Source organism: Arabidopsis thaliana, chromosome 4 (genome assembly GCF_000001735.4).
Source record: "Arabidopsis thaliana chromosome 4, partial sequence".
NCBI classification, from domain to species: domain Eukaryota; kingdom Viridiplantae; phylum Streptophyta; class Magnoliopsida; order Brassicales; family Brassicaceae; genus Arabidopsis; species Arabidopsis thaliana.
Window position 1 is genome coordinate 7,055,945 of NC_003075.7, and position 19,759 is coordinate 7,075,703.

The window sequence follows — 19,759 nt, forward strand, 5'->3', positions numbered from 1 at the left end:
GGATAAATATTTATTCGATTAAAATTTACTGGTTGTTTCATACAGTTTTGGTTCAGTAGTTCTTCGCAAAAAAAAAAAAAAGTTTTGGTTCAGTAGAGTGAGTAGTTGAGTAGGTGAACCAACGTTTAAATGGGTCAACGAACCCACTTTAAATAAATATGGGCCTTACGTTTTGTCTAGCCCATATAGTATGGCTTTTCTTGTTAAAAAAATAAAAACTGGTCATGATGCTTAATATGACTTCTTTTCGTCTTCTTCTTTCGTCTTCTTCTTCAGCGCCTGAATGTTTCCTGTTTAAACGTATCTGCCATGGCGGCAAAATCCCAGAAAACCCTCGTTCTGCTAGCGAATTTAATCAAGTTTCCTCCATTAAAAGCTTTTTCTCTCTTAAATTCTCCAAATTTCCATGAATTTCAACACACACACGAATCAATCTCAATCCTTCTTCGTCTCCTTCTCTCTGGGAACTTATTCTCTCACGCTCAATCACTTCTTCTACAAGTAATCTCCGGAAAAATCCACTCCCAATTCTTCACATCTTCCTCTCTGTTACACTATTTGACAGAATCAGAAACGTCAAAAACAAAGTTTCGTCTCTACGAGGTAATCATCAATTCCTATGTTCAATCTCAATCCCTAAACTTATCAATCTCTTACTTCAACGAAATGGTCGATAATGGTTTTGTTCCTGGATCGAATTGCTTCAACTATCTCTTAACTTTCGTTGTTGGGTCATCTTCTTTCAATCAATGGTGGAGTTTCTTCAACGAGAACAAAAGCAAAGTTGTTTTGGACGTGTATAGCTTTGGGATTCTGATCAAAGGTTGTTGTGAAGCTGGTGAGATTGAGAAAAGCTTTGATCTTCTTATTGAATTGACAGAGTTTGGGTTTTCTCCAAATGTAGTTATCTACACTACTTTGATTGATGGGTGTTGCAAGAAAGGTGAGATTGAGAAGGCTAAAGATTTGTTTTTTGAGATGGGGAAACTTGGATTAGTGGCTAATGAGCGTACTTACACGGTTTTGATTAATGGGTTATTCAAAAACGGGGTTAAGAAACAAGGGTTTGAGATGTATGAGAAGATGCAGGAAGATGGAGTTTTCCCTAATCTCTATACTTATAACTGTGTGATGAATCAGCTTTGTAAAGATGGAAGAACAAAAGATGCATTCCAAGTGTTCGACGAAATGCGTGAGAGAGGGGTTTCTTGTAACATTGTCACTTATAATACTTTGATTGGTGGGTTATGTAGAGAGATGAAGTTGAATGAGGCAAATAAAGTTGTGGATCAAATGAAGAGTGATGGAATCAACCCGAATCTGATTACGTATAACACTTTGATTGATGGGTTTTGTGGTGTGGGAAAATTAGGGAAGGCGTTGAGTTTATGCAGAGATTTGAAGTCAAGAGGTCTGTCTCCGTCCCTCGTCACGTATAATATCCTAGTTTCCGGGTTCTGTAGAAAAGGAGATACTTCAGGAGCAGCTAAGATGGTTAAGGAGATGGAAGAGAGAGGGATTAAACCGTCGAAAGTAACATACACGATACTTATCGACACATTTGCTCGTTCGGATAACATGGAGAAAGCAATTCAGCTTCGACTATCAATGGAGGAACTAGGATTAGTCCCGGATGTTCATACCTATAGTGTATTGATTCATGGGTTTTGCATCAAAGGTCAAATGAATGAAGCATCTAGGCTTTTTAAGTCGATGGTCGAAAAGAATTGTGAACCGAACGAGGTTATATACAATACGATGATTCTTGGTTATTGTAAGGAAGGTAGTTCTTATAGAGCATTGAAGTTGCTTAAGGAGATGGAAGAGAAAGAGTTGGCTCCAAATGTTGCTAGCTACAGATATATGATTGAAGTTCTTTGTAAAGAAAGAAAATCGAAAGAAGCTGAGCGTTTAGTTGAGAAGATGATTGATTCAGGGATTGATCCATCTACTTCAATCCTTAGTTTGATCTCTAGAGCCAAAAACGATTCACATGTAAGCTCAAAATAATGATTAGAGCAGTTTTAATCTGAGATAAATTACCGATAATGCAACAACCTAAGCTATGCAGCTACATGCATACACCTAGTCGAGAAATTATGACTTGCATTTTGATGATTTATTCTCAGTTTTGATTACAATCAGAAGGAGCCAGCATCCATGGTGTTTGATGGTTTGATGGTTTGTGAGCTCAGAGTATAACCGCCGAGTCTTAAAATTTCCAACTGCGGATCCAAGATTCTTCTGACTAGAGCAATGCGATCGACTTCCTTACCAACCCGAGCCTTGCAAAAGTCCTTGTAGCTAATGTAGAAAGTTGCATCATAGGCGTCAAGTCCCATATTAACAGAGACCCCGGGGCTTCTTGAAATTTCCATAGCCACTTTAAGAATCTTCAAACTGGTTAGACCATGTGTGATATGGTTCCTGAAAGATGTGGCCACAACAAGCTCCAAATAGAGAAGAATCCATGCATTGTCTTCGATCTGTGACTTGTCCAGCACGTAAAATCGGCCAGTGTCATCATTGAAAGGATCCTCCTCTAGGGGTAACTTAGAATCGCAATACTCGCGTAATATGAAATCCAACTCCATACCGGCGTCGAGGATATCTTCAGTAAGTTTGATGTTTTTCTTGGTTTCCCCTATACAAAGATTAACTAGATCATAACCCGTGCTATACAGCACGGGCATTAATATTTTTTATAAATTAAATTGTATACTTTGTTTGAATTACACAAGAAATAGTATAGTATAAAAATGATGCCATAATATTTTTCAATGTTTGTACTATTTGCATATAATGCTGCATTAGATTGACTTTGTTTAAAAATGTTATTTTTATAATAAATACAACATATGTAGTTATAAGTAAATGTGTAAAATTTGTATACAAGTTGTTTTGGTAAAAAACATGTTTTCTTTGTATTAGAGGATCTAATTTTTGGCCTAACTTAGAATTAGTCTTTTTATAGTATTTTGGTTATATTTTTGGACCTAATTGGGGCCTATATTAGATTATCTTTAATAGTTCTGACGAAAGAACGGATCCGATAACCAACCTAATACCCGAACCAAAAAACCGGGTTAAGGCGGGTTAAAATTTTAGGAAATTTCCTTATTGGGTAGAGTTTTAGTAAACCCGTGGATATCCGATTGGTCCGTAAATTACCCGTTACCTAAAAATAGTATTCAAAAACCCAAACATTAATTTAATATCCAAAATATTAATTATATTTAATCGTAATATTATCTAATTATCTAAGATTGTAATTATAAATTTAAATATATCAATTAATTTTGGACCTAAATATCCAAAACAACTAAACTATTCAAAAATTATTTGTTATGTTTGTCAAAATTTAGTAAAATATATTCAAATATAATTAAATTTATTAAAACTTAACAAATTTAAAAGTTTTTTTTGTTTGGAGACCCGCTTTCTACATACAAATTTCTCGTTTCTATTTTTTTTGGTATTTTTAGGGTCTGAAACGTTTTGTGCAAACTGACCCAAACCCAACTGGATCCGACCCGAACCAGAACCGAATATTTAGAATTATTCTATTGGGTAGTAAATTATATACCCATTAATCCCAAACCCGAACGGGTTCTACCCGAACTCGAATGGGTTACTCATATGCCCAACCTTATTCTCTGATTTAATTATCTAAAAACTCCCAAAAAAACATATGTTTTGCTGACTACTTTTTATTATAAAAAAATTACATCCTCTTCTGCCAAAATCATTTCATAAGACATCCCAAAACCCTTGGACTAATGATTTCATGAATGAAGAATCCTAATTTGAATATACCAAGAGATTTTGAAAGGTTTTAAGTTTTTGATAGGTGTGTATGTGAGAAGGTACAGACATCGTGATGGTAATCTGCTTATTTATAATTTTAATTTGCAGTATACCGCAGGTAGGCTTATATTTTAGTTAAACTAAAAACTTTTATTGTAAAGATGATTATAAATATATGATATTATTTTATTTGATTTTAAATGTATAGTAAACTGCGAGTTGTATATGTTTTGTTGATATTATTTATATTGTTTAGTGTTTAAACTTATACACTTGTATTTTGATTGTTAATTTTAGAGTTTCACCTGTAGTATACCATCTTATATTAATATCGATTTAAACCCGTCAATTCTAGGATTTTCCAGCTTGTATTAAAAATTGAATCACATCATACACATAAAAAAATATAATATGTTATTAATTATTGTAATATATAAAATTATAAATTTTTAAAATAATATGTATGAAATTGAATATAAATATTCAAATTATGACTCAGTACTCAGTAGAAAATTTTCTTAAATCTATTTTTGACCCGTTATAATATTTTTCATGTATTGAACAGTTTATATTCTTTTTAAAAAAATTCAAATTATGTCATATCGAAAACAAATCTAATTATTTTTTTATAACGATGATATTATTTTTCGCAAAAATAGAATCATATAAAAATGAGAGGTGGACTATAATAATTAATAAAAAAATTAATATGATAATTTAGATATCAAATCTAATTTGTTGATTTTAATTGGTTAGTTTTTTGGAAATTAATAATGTATTTTGTTTTAATTAAATTTAATTAATTAAATTAGTATTTGATTTTTTAATTTTTAAAGAGATGAATTAATTTACTCTTTAAATTTTATTTCTAATAGCATACTTATGTAATTACTTACAAAAAAATAAGGTTACGTTTAAAATGTACTTCCCAAATAATATAGTAGGATGAATTTTGTGTTGTATACCAAACCAATAATAATTAAATTTTACGTACCTAGAGGTCTAGCAAGACAATTCAAACAGAATCGGCCATATGCTAGTTCACAAACTTGAGACCGAAAAGTTTGAAGCGAACCAATACGATTGGTCTCTGGAGCCACGGCTTGGAAAGTTATGCAGTAAGTGGATGCAGCACAACCAGTGGACCGGATGTATTCCTCTACGCTACAGAGTTTCAAGTCTTTACCCTAAACATTGAAATTGGTCAAAGAAAGAAATCGACTTACTAATTAAAAAAAACAAATGTTTGTTATTTAATTACCTGGAAAACATTTTTTTTATTTTATTTTATATTAAATTAAACTTAAAAAAGAAGGCCAATGTTGTTACAACAAGTGCTAACGTTAGTTTAAAGAATATAATCTGGAAAACAGAGTCTTATTTCTAAAAAACAGAGCTTAAGTTATTTCTCTCTGAAGCCAAACTTGAAACCCTCTATCAAATCTTCTATCACCACTCTGTTTTATGGCCATCAAATGATTTCGAATGTGCTTATCTATCCAACTGATAAGCCGACTTGAAGAATTCGGAGAAGCTCCATGTTTGCGCTCGTTTCGCTCTCGCCATAGAGTGTAAATCGTCACCTGCAAAATGCAACGGGCTAGGAAACCTGCAATGCGATCCGGCCAGTTGCGTGAGACGTTGTTGATGATGGTTTGCCAATCCGTGTAAAAACAAGTGTTATAGATGGTTTTTGCTAGCGGTTCCCATATTTCTGTTGCAAAGGGACATGAAAAGAAGAGATGGTCCCGAGATTCAAGCGCTTTGTTACATAGGATACATGTCGCATCCACCCCCATGTTCCAAAGTGTCATCCTGTCTCCCGTAGAGAGCCTATTGTGAACGGCTAACCACATGCAAAAAGCGTGTTTAGGAATGGCTTGAGCAAACCAAACCCCTTTATACCAAGCCACCTTATTTGAAACTGTGCGAATATGATTCCAAGTATCCTTTGTAGAGAAAATGCTTCGAAACCTATTCTCTTTCCCTTTCCAAAGTGCACGGTCCTCTGCTTGGTTTCGGGAGTTCCAGGACAGAATAAGTCGCTCCTCCACTCTGTTTAAGAAGTTAGTGCGGTGTCTTCTTCTTCTCCGGTTACCCCAAGCCTCTACCACAGTTGCGTGTTTATTTATCCCCAGATCAATGGCTCCTCGATCCCCTGCACTATCAATCAGTCTTCCTAAATCACTCCAATCATCATACCAAAAAGAAGTCCGGGCACCATTGTTTATTTCCACTTTACAAAGAGTCCTCGCTATGTCACGAAACTTAAGGATCTTTCTCCACATCCATGAGCCGAGACTTGTATTTTCCCTTACCGCCCAAAAAGAAACTTTCTTAAGGAGAGAGCTTTGTATCCACTTGACCCACAATGAGTCAGCATGAGATATAATGCGCCAGATTAGCTTTAAACAACAAACATCGTTAGCTTCCTTTAGAGATCTTAAACCTAGACCCCCCTCTTCCTTCGGTTTACACACAAACGCCCATGTGATCTTAGCTTTTGATGTATTTAGCTCTCCTCCTGACCATAGATAAGCAGAGCACATCTTATCAATTTCCCTGATACAATCCCGAGGCAGACGGAAAGCTCCCATCCAGAAATTACAAATACTCCAAAGAACTGAGCTGATTAGGTTCAATCTTCCAGCATAAGATAAAAAACGAGCTGACCAAGAACAAATTTTCTGCCTGGAAAACATTGTAACAATGTTACAATGTGTTACCTAGAAAACATTGTAACAATGAAGGGCCAACTTAGCATAAAGGGGGACTAAGACACGATGAGGAGCGTATTTCTCTTTGGACATGGTGCTATGCACACCTCTGTCGATATAAAACTCCTAAGTAAGACACGTTTCTTTGTTATTAGCAAAAATTAAGAAGATCCGATATTGAGAGTATCAAATTAACAAGTAGAGGAAAATGAAAGCATATATAATTCTTACATCCAATGTAATAATTTCCTCCGTATCCTCGGACCTGTCACGCTCATCAATCTCCATTTCCTCTTCTGATCCTAACAACAACGGCGGCACCATCTTCTCTTCGGCTGTTGGATGCATGGATGCATTGCTTTCTGTTTTTTTTGGGTCGATTTATATACCTCACTTCTGGGCTTTAATTGGGCCTCATTTATATTACTCTTCATAGCTTAGGGAAGGTCCTACGGAATGTATACCACAACTCTTTTTCTAATTAGGATGGAAGATATTTAATATATATTCTCGCATCAGTGCTACTTATAAACACACATGATTAATGAAAGTAGTGTTATTATTTTGATAACGACAAATGAAAGTAGTTGATGCATGATAAACAATTCTTTGAAGTTTTATTCACTCTACGACTTCATGAACTTCAATCGTGCCCTGCAAAAAAAGGTTATTGCATTGGTTTAATTCGGTTCTCTAGTAATTTCCGGTTAAGTCCAATGGATTTAAAGATTAAAAAACCCAAAGTAACCGTTGGAAGAAGACGAAGAAAGCAGTTCTTCAAGAAGAAAACAATTTTCAATTCGCGTCTCCGTGAGAGAGAAAATGGTGAACGCGATTTTAATGGCTTGTATACTCGCCGGAATTTTCGTCGGAATGTTCAACGAAGTCGACGGAATTCAGATTTTATCGAAATCAAAGCTCGAAAAGTGTGAGAAAACATCAGATTCTGGTAATCTCAATTGTTCCACTAAGATCGTCTTGAATCTCGCTGTTCCCAGTGGATCCGTAAGATTTTTTTTCTTCTCTAAAACTCACATTTATACTTGTTTTGGTTTTGTGTTCATCAATTTTGTTTTTACTTGTTTTGGTTTTGTTGATGAAACTAAGAGTGGAGGAGAGGCTTCGATTGTAGCGGAGATCGTGGAGGTTGAAGATAACTCGAGTAGTAATATGCAAACCGTACGGATTCCACCGGTTATTACAGTGAACAAATCTGCAGCATATGCTCTCTATGATCTTACTTACATTAGGGTAAGTATCTAGAGTTTGATTATCATGAATTTAGTCTAGAGTTATAAGGTTAATCTAAGTTTTGAATCAACGTTTTAGGATGTACCTTATAAACCTCAAGAGTATCATGTCACGACTCGAAAGTGTGAACACGATGCTGGACCGGATATTGTACAAATTTGTGAGAGGTAATGATGCTTAAATCTCTTCTCCGAAGGAGATAAATTTAACTTGGTGTGAGTTCTGTCTCTAGAAGATGTGTGGTCTTTGAGCTTGAACTTCCATATATTCAAAAAAAAAAAAATGTTTAAATCTCTCTCTTATGTGATTGTTTCTGATGAGTTTATCTTTCACTAATTTTTGGTGATGATCATCATACAGGTTGAGAGATGAGAAGGGTAATGTTTTAGAGCAGACTCAGCCGATTTGTTGTCCATGTGGACCGCAACGAAGAATGCCTTCTTCTTGTGGAGATATTTGTATGTGTTTCTCTTTTGTTACGTTTAAGGAATGTATCTAAATATGGATTCTCATTTCTTCTCTTGACTTTGTGATTAGTTGATAAGATGATTAAAGGGAAGGCAAATACCGCGCATTGCCTTCGTTTTCCAGGTGACTGGTATGGATCTTTACTTGATGTTTATCATCTGCTCCTGTGTTCAAAGATAGAAACTATTGATTTCTCTCATGTAGGTTCCATGTTTTCGGGATTGGACAACGGTCACTAGGATTTAGTGTGCGAGTTGAGTTGAAAACAGGAACTAGAGTTTCAGTATGTTTTACTTCACTAAATACCCTTTTGTTTCCAGTCACTCATACTCAGCCTTACGCTTCTTCTTTTTTTGATCGTAGGAAGTGATCATTGGTCCTGAAAATAGGACAGCTACTGCAAATGATAACTTTCTCAAAGTTAATCTCATAGGAGACTTTGGTGGTTACACAAGTATTCCTTCTTTCGAGGACTTCTATCTTGTAATCCCAAGAGAGGTAACTGCTTATCCATTTGAACTCTTTTAACTTGCACCGCGCTGTAAGACTAAATGAATCGGTTGAAAAAGGCGGCTGAAGCGGGACAACCAGGGAGCTTAGGCGCAAATTACTCAATGTGGATGCTGCTTGAGAGAGTGAGATTTACATTGGATGGCTTAGAATGTAATAAAATCGGTGTTGGTTATGAAGCTTTCAACACCCAACCAAATTTCTGCTCTTCTCCATATTGGAGTTGCTTGCATAATCAACTATGGAACTTCCGTGAGGTTAGTATTTATTTGTTACACCTTTCTAAACACGTTACCGCGTCATTTTCTAACCGATAACAAGTTTATTTCAGTCAGATATAAACAGAATCGACCGACACCAACTTCCTTTATATGGACTTGAAGGAAGATTTGAGAGGATCAATCAACATCCAGTTATGTTCTAGCTTTTACTAGTTTCTAAATCAATATAAGATAAGATTTTCTGTTGGCTTATCGGATTATGCTTTACACGATACAGAACGCGGGGCCTCACTCGTTCTCAATTGGAGTCACGGAAACACTCAACACAAATCTAATGATAGAACTAAGAGCTGATGATATTGAATACGTTTTCCAGAGGTAAACTCTTCAGCTATATAGAAATGCTGATTATAAAGTGAAGTTTAGTAACTTTTCTATGGTTGCAGGAGTCCCGGTAAGATCATAAACATCGCGATACCGACATTCGAAGCACTTACACAATTCGGAGTTGCTGCAGTCATAATCAAGAATACTGGTGAAGTAGAAGCGTCTTATAGCTTAACGGTAATATCCAAAACTGAATCTTATCTGATAGTTTGGTTCGATATAGTAATCGCATTTCGCTTCCTTCTGCGCAGTTTGATTGCTCCAAAGGCGTGGCTTTTGTTGAGGTAACTAACTCTTTTTAAAACTTCTAAGAAGAAGCGTTGTTTAGAGGAATATTACAAACTGATAATGTTTTCAGGAACAATTTTTCATTATAAAACCGAAAGCGGTTACTACTCGGTCTTTTAAGCTGTACCCGACGAAAGATCAGGCTGCAAAGTATATATGCACAGGTGATTCCTTATAAAAAAAGACTCACCTCCTCCCTTTACCTTGCCTGTTTCCTTGCATAACAATCCTCTGTTTTTTTTGTTTGTAGCTATACTCAAGGACTCTCAGTTCAGCGAAGTAGACCGAGCCGAGTGTCAATTTAGTACAACGGCTACCGTACTTGACAATGGAACTCAGGTTTCATTAATTACAATGGAATTCAAACGGTTTTGATTAATGTTGATGTTGATAATTAAGTGATCATTTTCATCAACATGCAGGTTACTAATCCATTTCAAATTCCAGAGACTCAACCTAAAGGTTTCTTTGATTCGATCAGGATACTATGGACGAAAATCATCAATGGTTTAGTCGATTTCATCACCGGAGATACTTGCAGGTTACAACACTTTTCCTAACCTAACTTGTCATAATAATAACTTGAAAAGTGAACTAATATCAATAATATTATGCAGAAACAAATGCTCGAGTTTCTTCGACTTCAGTTGCCACATTCAATACGTTTGCTTAAGCTGGATGGTTATGTTTGGTCTTCTCCTCGCTCTCTTCCCAATTAGTAAGTGTTTCAACCGCAACCGCAACCGCAAATCGCTAACATAATATCGAAGACTCGAACTAACGGTTTTGTTTTCAGCTTGTTTGCTTCTTTGGCTCTTGCACCAAAAGGGACTCTTTGATCCATGCTACGACTGGTGGGAAGATCATTTCGATTTAGACCATCATCGGAGATTATTACCCTCCAGAGCAGACGTTGTTAACCGCCATCATCACCATCACAAGCATCGTCATCACCATAATCACCATCGTAGGACACACCAGAGACACAAACATCATCATGGTCAAGACGACGACGTATTGCAGAAGATGATGCTTGAACGTGACCACAGCGACTCTCACTACTACCACCAACTTCATCGAGTCCATAAAGATAGCAAGCAGAAGCAGCGTAGGCGAGCCAAGCACGGGATCGTCCTGCCACGTGATGTGCACGTGGAAAGACAGAGGAAACAAAGACTACGTGAGAGTTAAAGAGTTAAAACTTAAAAGTGATAATGTCAGATTTGTATATATGTGTATTAAACCGAATCCCAACTGGATTGTGAAGCAAAAATATATCCGAGTTAAAAAAAAAAAAAAAATCTCTCTATTTTCTGGTATAAATAGATACACCAAATAGCCAACGTAGTTCACATTTATTTTTCCCCGAAAACTTCTGGTTCGTATCATTATCATCGTTACATAAAAATTTTATTTTGGTTTGACCACGGTAGAGAGAAAGATGGCGACTGGTGATTCTCTCGAAGATATTAAGATCGAGATTGATGATGATTTGGTATGAAATTTCTTCTTCTTTTTACTCTGTAAATTCTTTTGTTACTTCAATTTCGTTACGTTTGTTTAAAAGTTTACGTAAGGAAAGTTCAGTTTATTTGTTTTCTATTTAACGATTCGATTAAGTTAGGGTTTCTATTCATTCTGTTTTATTTATTTATTTTGCGTCTGACTATAAGAATTTCCATTGGTTGTTATACTTAGTTGTTTGTTATTTGTGTAAAAATAAAATTCTCTCTGTTTTTTTTTGTTTGATTGTTTAGGGTTTAGGGTTTAGGGTTTAGGGTTTAGGAAAAAAAGACATATTAAAAAAACATATTAAATATTAATTATAAATGTATTATTTTTTGTGTTTTACAGTTTTCTATAACTCTAAACCAATGATAATTAACTATTTTTCTTGAAAATTACAGTTCGACAATACTAACCAATAAATATTGCATGAAAAACTTATAAAATCAATTTTTTTGAAACAATTTTTTTTCTAGAAAAATCAATCATTTAGGAACAAAGAGTGTAATGTACACCAGATAATTAGATCATGTTCATATTATATTGCAGGAGAAAATCCCAATTGAAGAAGTTTTCAAGAAGTTGCGATGCAGCAGAGAAGGTTTATCTGGAGCAGAAGGAAAAGAAAGACTCAAGATCTTTGGACCAAACAAACTCGAAAACAAGAAGAAGGTAAACTAAAACTTTCATATCTTTTGTGGCTTATTACAATAAGTAAACTCACTAACTATATTATGGTGGTTTCAATTAACAAACAGGAACACATAACACTCAGGTTCTTCGCTTTAATGTTTAAGCCTTTATCTTGGGTTATACAAGCAGCTGCAATCATGGCTATGTTGTTTGCTAACGGCGATGGAAGGCAACTATTTCTCGGTATTGTATGTCTTTTGATAGTCAACACAATAATCTGCTATCTCAAAGAAGACGATGCCGCAAATGTTGTTGCTATGGCTAGGGCTGGTCTTTCTCCCAAAACTAAGGTCCTCTTTATATACTCCCTAAATTCTTCTTTTTTCTTTGTTGTTCTATACTCGACATACGACCTCGATTGGTCGTTTGTTTGCGTTTATATTTAGTGTATACGCGGGTGGTTTAGTTATGTTATCTTTGAATTGAGTAGTTTTTCAGCACCCTACTTGTTTTCATATAGTGTCTTGGGGGTCAAAAACAATCTAGTGGTCCAACAATTTATGAGAAACTGAAAAATTGGCTTTAACAATATTTATATATATTTTGAATATAGGTTTTGAGAGATGGAAAATGGTCAGAGCAAGAAGCTTCAATTCTTGTTCCTGGAGATATCGTGAGCATCAAGCCAGGTGACATCATTCCTTGTGATGCACGTCTTCTTGAAGGCGACACTTTAAAAGTTGATCAATCTGCTCTAACCGGAGAATTCGGTCCCATAACAAAAGGTCCAGGAGAAGAAGTTTTCTCCGGTACTACCTGCAAGCAAGGTGAGATGGAAGCGGTTGTGATCGCCACTGGAGTCCACACGTTTTCTGGTACAACGGCTCATCTTGTCGACAATAGAACAAACAAAGTTGGACATTTCCGGAAAGTGGTAACCGAAATCGAAAACTTGTGCGTAATCTCCATAGCCATCGGTATTTCAATTGAGGTCATTGTGATGTACTGGATCCAGCGTAGAAACTTCAGTGACGTTATCAACAATCTTCTGGTTCTTGTGATTGGTGGGATCCCCCTTGCAATGCCTACTGTTCTATATGTAATAATGGTTACTGGTTCCCTTAGGTTGTATCGAACAGGAACTATCACGCAACGAATAACCGCCATTGAAGATATGGCCGCTATTGATGTTCTGTGCAGTGATAAAACCGGGACTCTAACTCTCAACAAGCTTAGTGTTGACAAGAATCTGATTAAGGTTTATTCTAAAGACGTTGAGAAAGAACAAGTGTTGCTATTAGCTGCAAGAGCTTCGAGAATAGAGAATCGAGATGGTATTGATGCTGCTATGGTTGGATCTCTTGCTGATCCAAAAGAGGTAAGAAATTTTAAAAACTCTGTTTTTAAAATGTTTTTGTTTCTTGAAGAAAAAGGAACTCTTTTTTCTTTGTCAGGCAAGAGCTGGAATTAGAGAAGTTCACTTCAATCTAGTTGATAAACGAACCGCTTTAACTTATATCGATGGCAACGGAGACTGGCATCGAGTAAGCAAAGGAACTCCAGAGCAGGTAACTAAAACTGACTCTGTTTTACTTTTAAGTAGAGTAGTACTGTTTCCCTCTAACTACGATTAACCGTTTATTGATGATTCAGATTCTTGATCTTTGCAACGCGAGAGATGATCTGAGGAAGAGTGTCCACTCGGCAATCAGAAATTACGCTGAGCGTGGACTCAAGTCATTTGCCATATCTTGGTTCCGAAATACAAATTGTAACACTGTCTTTTTTTTTCCTTACCAATTATGTTCAGAGCACAAATACCATATTGTGAACAAGTTGCAAGAGAGGCATATTTGTGGTTTGATTGGTGATGGAGTGGATGACGTTCCTTCGTTGAAGAAAGCGGATGTTGGTATCGCTGTTGCGAATGCTACTGAAGCTGCAAGAGCTGCTTCTGATATCGTTTTGACTGAGCCTGGACTTAGTGTTATCATCGACGCGGTTCTAGCTAGTCGAGCCATTTTGCAACAAATGAAGCACTACACAGTGAGTGAGCAATGCTCTTATTAAACTATACACAGCGTTTTGTTTTTCATTTTTTCTGATGTTTTCTCATGTATCAGATTTATGCAGTTTCAATAACCATCCGTGTTGTGGTAAGTTAATCAATCTTGAATGTTTTCTTTAATATCATCAAATAATCTCTGTTTATATAATCTCTCTTTGTACCTTTTTTACAGTTTGGGTTCATGTTCATCGCTTTAATATGGAAGTTCGACTTTTCACCATTCATGGTTTTGGCCATTGCTTTGTTAAACGAAGGTGAGTTTTTCTTCTTTATAAACTTTGTTTACTTGCTATAAAAGCCAAACAATAAAAAAACATTATTAACAATTACTCAACAGAAACCACCAAGGCTATCACAATGGATAATGTCACCAATCCTTCTCCTACACCAGATAGCTTGAAACTCAAAGAGATCTTCGCAACCGGCGTTGTTTATGGCAGTTACATGGCTTTAATAACTGTTGTGTTCTTTTGGGCTGCATACAGAACCGATATCTTCCCGGTATGTATAAACAAATCTCTCTTCAAATCTCCCATAACAACACAAGCATACTATAAAGTTATAACCTCTTGTTTTGTTTTTTATATAGAGAACGTTCCACGTGAGAGACTTGAGAGGCAATGAAGCAGAGATGATGTGTGCTTTATACTTACAAGTGAGTATTATGAGCCAAGCTCTTTTCTTCGTTATTCAATCAAGAAGCTGGTTTTTTGTCGAACGACCTGGAGAGTTATTGTTTCTCTCTTTCGTGACAGTACAAACTGTAAGTATATAGAAAAACATGATTCTGTTTCTTCTTTTTTATTTTTCATTATAAAGAAGTCTTCATTGACTCATAAACTTGACCTTGTAGATTGCAACAACACTCGCGGTATACGCAAGTTGGGAAACTGCGAGAATCGAGGGAATAGGATGGAGTTGGGCTGGAGTTATTTGGCTCTACAACATCATCTTCTTTTTTCCATTAGACATAATGAAATTCGGAATCCGTTACATACTAACCGGAAAAGCTCAGAGTCTCTTTGACAACATGGTACACTTAGTTTTGAACAGTTATGCAAAACTCAGCAATGGAATATACAACCATACTCAAGCTGACCATACTTACTCACTCTTGGAAGTGTCAACTCCTCCATCCCAGGACTTGAGAGGCGTTGGGTGGGTTTAATATCATACCGTGGTCTAGTTTGTTTTGTTTTAGTTCTTTTTATTTGTTTTTGGTGTAATTTTTTTTACTTTTTTTTTTAATTGAAATTTTAGTTAAATAGAAATTAGCATAATTTTTCTACTACTCCGTCTTCAATTTTAATTTTCTTCAACTCTTTTTTTTTTCTTTTTAAGTGTTTCCTTAAGTTATATCACTAAATTGAAAACAATATATATAGTATACTTAAAACAGCATCTCCAGTGATAACACAAGGAAGAACCAAATTTGGTGTTTTGGTATCTCAAATCTCACACTAAAACTGAATTTATTATTATTTTATTATTAAATCTAAAATTATTTTATATTTTGATAAACATTATTTATTTATTTTTTTAACCCTCAAAAATCATTTATTGATTATGAATATTTTATCTATTTTGTAACCCACAAAAACAATAATTATTTTATAACTAATATAATATTATAATCGGTAATTAAAAATAATAATAAACAAATTATTTTAGACATGAAAAATTGAACCCTGCAAACTACATGATTAAATAGGTAGACCAGTATTTTCCTATTTTGATTTATGAATCAATTAAAACTTACAATTACATACTAGTGTATAACAATAAACCTCAAAAACTTGTGATGAATGATGTAGGAAATAATAGTACTCTTTTGAATATCAACTTAAATGTATTTTAGCAATTTGACTAACAAACAATTGTTCTTCACTTTTAATAATCATCCAATAGAACCATAGAGAAACTTCAAGACTTTCCACAAAAATTCATCATCATCACATAACCAAGAAAACAAACGAGGAAAAAAGCCCAAAAAATAAGAGAAAAGACCTTAAAACGACGAGTTTCACCGATCCAATCTTCCATTGCAATTTTCACATAACAAATCTTTTTCTTTCCCCTTGCTCACTCCAAGTCTCCAAGCCCCCAAATTTTTTCACAATCAATCATTTCTTTGTTGCGAACCAAACTTGTGATATGGCGACACCGAATCAGGAAGCAATCGACACTTTCATCAGCATCACCGGCGCTTCTGACGCCGTCGCCCTTCAGAAACTCGAGGTGATTCGAATTTCTTGATTCATGTCCTTGTTCGCGATTCCTTATGATTCAGATGTTTGATTTCGAAGTTTGTTTAGAATCGGTAAAGTGAAACTGAAAGTTCGATGAGACGACGATCGTTTGATTATTCTGATGCTTTTTCCCTTACTCGTTTTGATATTTGATGTTTTGGGGTTGAAATTGAAGTTGATTTTCAGAATTTTAGGTTATAGGATGGTCTGATTGAGTTTCTAGAAGGATTTTTGTTCTTACATTGCTTTTTTCGCTCAAACGATATCTCCTGAATTCTCGCGTTTATTACTTGTTCATTGATGATTGTATGATTGTCTCCAATGTTGACAGAGTTTTTAATTCGAATTTGAGAGCTGATTTTGATTACTGCAGGAGCATCGTGGTGATCTTAATCAAGCAGTGAATGCATATTTCAGCGAAGGAGATCGAAATGTGTATGACATCTCTATCTCACTGATGATTATTTTATTATCCTTCTCTCTTGCAAATTTATCAATTTTTTTACGTTGTTATGCTCTTTGTGTAGAGTACGTGAAGCGCCGGTTAATGATGATGATGAAATGGATATAGATGATGTGATTCCGGCTCCACAATCTCCTCTCTCTATGTTCAATGCAGCTAGAACAATTGGCCGTCCTCCCTTTTCGCTTTTGGATTCGGACTTTGCTAGACGTGTATTTGATAGCGATCCTCTTATGCCACGCCCTCCGTTTGTTAGTCATCCTAGAGAGGTTAGGCAGATACCTATAGAGGTTAAGGATAGCAGTGGGCCATCTGGACGATCTAGTGATGCTCCTACTATTGAAGATGTGACAGAAACAGCTCATGTTCAGGGTCCAGTAACTACCCAAGGAACTGTTATTATTGATGAAGAGAGTGATGATGATATTCCTTTTGCACCAATGGGACGAAGTAGGCAAGACAGACCTGCTGGTTCTGTAGCCAATAATAATAATCAAGATTACAATGATATAGAAGAAGAAATGATCAGAGCTGCCATTGAGGCCTCAAAGAAAGAGGCTGAGGTAAGCTTCTGTAAGAAAATTGGCTGTATTGGGGTTTTGTCTTAGTGAAGTAGCAAATTTATGAGGTTTTTTATATTTTCTTATAGGGATCAAGTAACCCTTTACTTGAAGAGAGGCCACTTCACATGGAAGATGATGATGACATAGCAATAGCTGTTACAATGTCATTGAAGGTCTGTGGTTGTCTCCTCTCTTTTATTTTTGCTGCCATCTATCTTTGATCACTTTTAACACAAGTTAGTGCAGTCAGCGGAGGAAGAAGTTTTGCGCAGTCAAGGGTATAAGGCCTCAACCTCGGAAATAGGAGCTTCTGCAGTGACTGCTGCTCAAGGACCTCAGGATACCCAGGCCCTGAACGGAAGGTTTGTTGGTTCTTCTCTGTAACGCTTTGCTACTGTGTTATCTATGAGCTTAATATCTGCAGTTGCAAAAACATCTGTCAAGCAGTTTGTCTATTGGTGTTTGTCAAAAATCGATGTCTAACTAATCGTCTTTTATATTGTCTAGATTGGCAGCACCTAGTTCACCATTTGATGATGACTCTGATGATGTTGATGAGCAACCTCTTGTTAGACACAGGCCAAGACGTGCAGCATCCGGATCTCTGGCTCCACCTAACGCTGATCGTTCCCGGAGTGGGAGTCCTGAAGAAGAACATGCAAGTATTAATCCAGCGGAGCGTGGCAGTGGGTTTCCTTCTGAGGTATCCGTAAAATCTGTTTTGTTTATTACACTGAAACCAGACTAGAATTCCAGTATTACTTATTGGTTAGAGTAGCTAGTCCTTACCTTTGCTAATACTCTATTGTGTATGCTCTAGTGGGGAGGCATTTCATCTGAGGAACATGATGAAGCTGTCATGCTCGAGGCAGCCATGTTTGGTGGCATTCCTGAAACTGGATATAATCATCTTCCATTCTTACCTCCTCAGCCGAGGGCCCAACCACGTCCACCCTCACCTTCGCTGACAGCTCAGAGGTTGATACGGGAACAGCAGGTTAGGCAACACTTACTACCTACTTGACTAAACCCCTCTACTATATTGAGAGTTATGGGTTATTATAAAATTCTTGAGCTGTTACATCGAGCAGGATGATGAGTATGTTGCGTCCCTGCAAGCTGACCGAGATAAAGAAATGAAGTCCATTAGAGATGCTGAGGCACGTCAGCTAGAGGAAGAAACTGCGAGAAAGGCTTTTCTGGAGGAAGAAAAGAAAAAAGAGGAAGAAGCTCAAAGAAAACTCGAGGAGGAACAGGTGCTTCTTCTGTTTTCATTTATATCTCTCTTTGTAAATCCGCGTTCAAACAAGTTTTTGTAAATATGTTGACTGCGGATTGTTTTGGAGGCTTCTGCTAGTGGATAGAGAAAGATCAGCCAAAACACCTGCAGCTTTATTACATCAGAAAAATGTATCTCTATACAATACAATAGCTGTGAAAATAATCTGGTTTGAGTTCCTATGTAGGCGTTCTCTTCGTTACTGATTTAAGTTTTTTTTTTCTCTGAATGTTGTTGCAGGAGCTAGAAAGACAACTAGATGCAAAAGAAGCGTCTTTACCTAAGGAGCCTCAAGCTGATGAAGAGAATGCCATTACCCTTCTAATCCGGATGCCGGATGGAACACGTCGGGGCCGCCGGTTCCTTAAATCTGACAAACTCCAAGTCGGTTTTCCCTAAATTTCATTTCACTTAGTTTTGCATTACTCAAAATATATTAGTAAATAACTGTTGGTTGCGCTCTTTTGCAGACCCTTTTCAACTTTATAGACATTGCCAGAGTGGTGAAACCCAACACTTACAGACTGGTAAATCTTCTACCTATGTAAATAAATCTCTCTCTTCTTGCATATAGAATACTCCTTATAGGATGTTATGAGTGCCGGTTCCGCATCAGGTCAATGACTCATTAGGGTTTAGACTCCCGGCCAGCCCTGTGGCCATACTGGCTAGCCAGCGGTTAACTACCATAATGTATAGCAAAAGTGATGCTTGACCGGTTTGGTCCTATACCGGACGGTTTAAAATCATTAGAAAATTTTCAAGGTGTCTTAAGTTTTAGTGTGGTGAAACAGGTGAGGCCATATCCGAGGCATGCGTTTGGAGATGGGGAAAGTGAGTCGACCTTAAACGATCTTGGATTGACCAGCAAACAAGAAGCATTGTTCCTTGAGCTTATCTAGTTTTAAGCTCTTAAATATATAAGAAGAATTACATTTGTCTTCTGCTTAGAAAACTCTTTAATTTTCAAGTTATTTTTTTTATCTTTCTTTATACAAAAGAAAAAGTATTTGTTGAGGGTGGAGGATTATATGGTTTATAAAACCGTCGTCGTTTAGTCGTTTCAGTTGTACATACAATACTGCCTAATGTCTGTCTCTCTATCTGTCTAGTAGTTATAATGTTTATCACATCTTCAAATTTGCTCTTTCAGCTTCTGATTTATAAAATCAAGAGTTTGGGAATTAGATGGGTAATACAACTCCCTACACATTAAAAGAGTCACAAATTCGTTTTAAACAATGATTCCCCACGAGTGATTAGCGAAGGTTTTGTACACTGGAGAGGAGAGTCAAAACAGCTGTTCAAGTTTTGGTGTTTTTTTTTTGTGAATGAAGAAGCTTTGTTAC

General features: G+C 36.2%; 5 protein-coding genes and 1 pseudogene across 8 annotated transcripts; 4 read left to right on the forward strand and 2 right to left on the reverse strand.

Moving 5' to 3' along the window:
• Positions 1-257: 257 nt before the first annotated feature.
• AT4G11690 (Pentatricopeptide repeat (PPR-like) superfamily protein) lies at positions 258-2,120 on the forward strand (the record flags this gene model as incomplete). 2 transcript variants are annotated; one of them, NM_001340731.1, is made up of 2 exons in its annotated part: positions 258-823; positions 905-2,120. In NM_001340731.1, the coding sequence occupies 2 exons, from the start codon at positions 310-312 to the stop codon at positions 2,008-2,010; spliced, it is 1,620 nt and encodes a 539-aa protein (NP_001328868.1). In that variant the 3' UTR covers positions 2,011-2,120. The 2 variants fall into 2 exon arrangements, with proteins under 2 accessions (NP_001328868.1, NP_192906.1); NM_117238.2 differs by having other exon boundaries at positions 310-2,055.
• A 21-nt stretch (positions 2,121-2,141) lies between these two features.
• On the reverse strand, positions 2,142-2,693 carry AT4G11700 (hypothetical protein (DUF626); the record flags this gene model as incomplete). Its single annotated transcript, NM_117239.1, has 1 exon — positions 2,142-2,693. The coding sequence occupies one exon, from the start codon at positions 2,691-2,693 to the stop codon at positions 2,142-2,144; it is 552 nt and encodes a 183-aa protein (NP_192907.1).
• A 2,511-nt stretch (positions 2,694-5,204) lies between these two features.
• Positions 5,205-6,848, reverse strand: AT4G11710 (annotated as a pseudogene; the record flags this gene model as incomplete). The annotated part of the gene is made up of 2 exons: positions 5,205-6,533; positions 6,756-6,848.
• Positions 6,849-7,310: 462 nt separating this feature from the next.
• Positions 7,311-10,934, forward strand: HAP2 (hapless 2). Its single transcript, NM_117241.2, has 17 exons — positions 7,311-7,529; positions 7,632-7,775; positions 7,854-7,942; positions 8,136-8,233; positions 8,313-8,373; positions 8,448-8,526; positions 8,607-8,741; positions 8,813-9,010; positions 9,085-9,165; positions 9,252-9,352; positions 9,421-9,538; positions 9,613-9,645; positions 9,720-9,813; positions 9,900-9,988; positions 10,072-10,190; positions 10,267-10,367; positions 10,446-10,934. Exons 1-17 carry the CDS (start codon positions 7,347-7,349, stop codon positions 10,838-10,840), a joined length of 2,118 nt encoding a protein of 705 aa, NP_192909.2. The 5' UTR covers positions 7,311-7,346; the 3' UTR covers positions 10,841-10,934.
• A 156-nt stretch (positions 10,935-11,090) lies between these two features.
• AT4G11730 (Cation transporter/ E1-E2 ATPase family protein) lies at positions 11,091-15,024 on the forward strand (the record flags this gene model as incomplete). The annotated part of the gene is made up of 11 exons (NM_117242.1): positions 11,091-11,144; positions 11,705-11,827; positions 11,914-12,138; positions 12,402-13,166; positions 13,243-13,356; positions 13,442-13,834; positions 13,912-13,944; positions 14,029-14,110; positions 14,194-14,357; positions 14,446-14,619; positions 14,710-15,024. The coding sequence occupies 11 exons, from the start codon at positions 11,091-11,093 to the stop codon at positions 15,022-15,024; spliced, it is 2,442 nt and encodes an 813-aa protein (NP_192910.1).
• A 703-nt stretch (positions 15,025-15,727) lies between these two features.
• On the forward strand, positions 15,728-19,593 carry SAY1 (Ubiquitin-like superfamily protein). 2 transcript variants are annotated; one of them, NM_117243.4, is made up of 11 exons: positions 15,728-16,094; positions 16,479-16,540; positions 16,633-17,131; positions 17,218-17,304; positions 17,378-17,493; positions 17,639-17,834; positions 17,952-18,128; positions 18,223-18,387; positions 18,651-18,794; positions 18,881-18,937; positions 19,205-19,591. In NM_117243.4, exons 1-11 carry the CDS (start codon positions 16,011-16,013, stop codon positions 19,310-19,312), a joined length of 1,695 nt encoding a protein of 564 aa, NP_567380.2. In that variant the 5' UTR covers positions 15,728-16,010; the 3' UTR covers positions 19,313-19,591. The 2 variants fall into 2 exon arrangements, with proteins under 2 accessions (NP_567380.2, NP_001328454.1); NM_001340732.1 differs by having other exon boundaries at positions 15,823-16,094; positions 18,489-18,794; positions 19,205-19,593.
• The last annotated feature ends 166 nt before the right edge of the window (positions 19,594-19,759 follow it).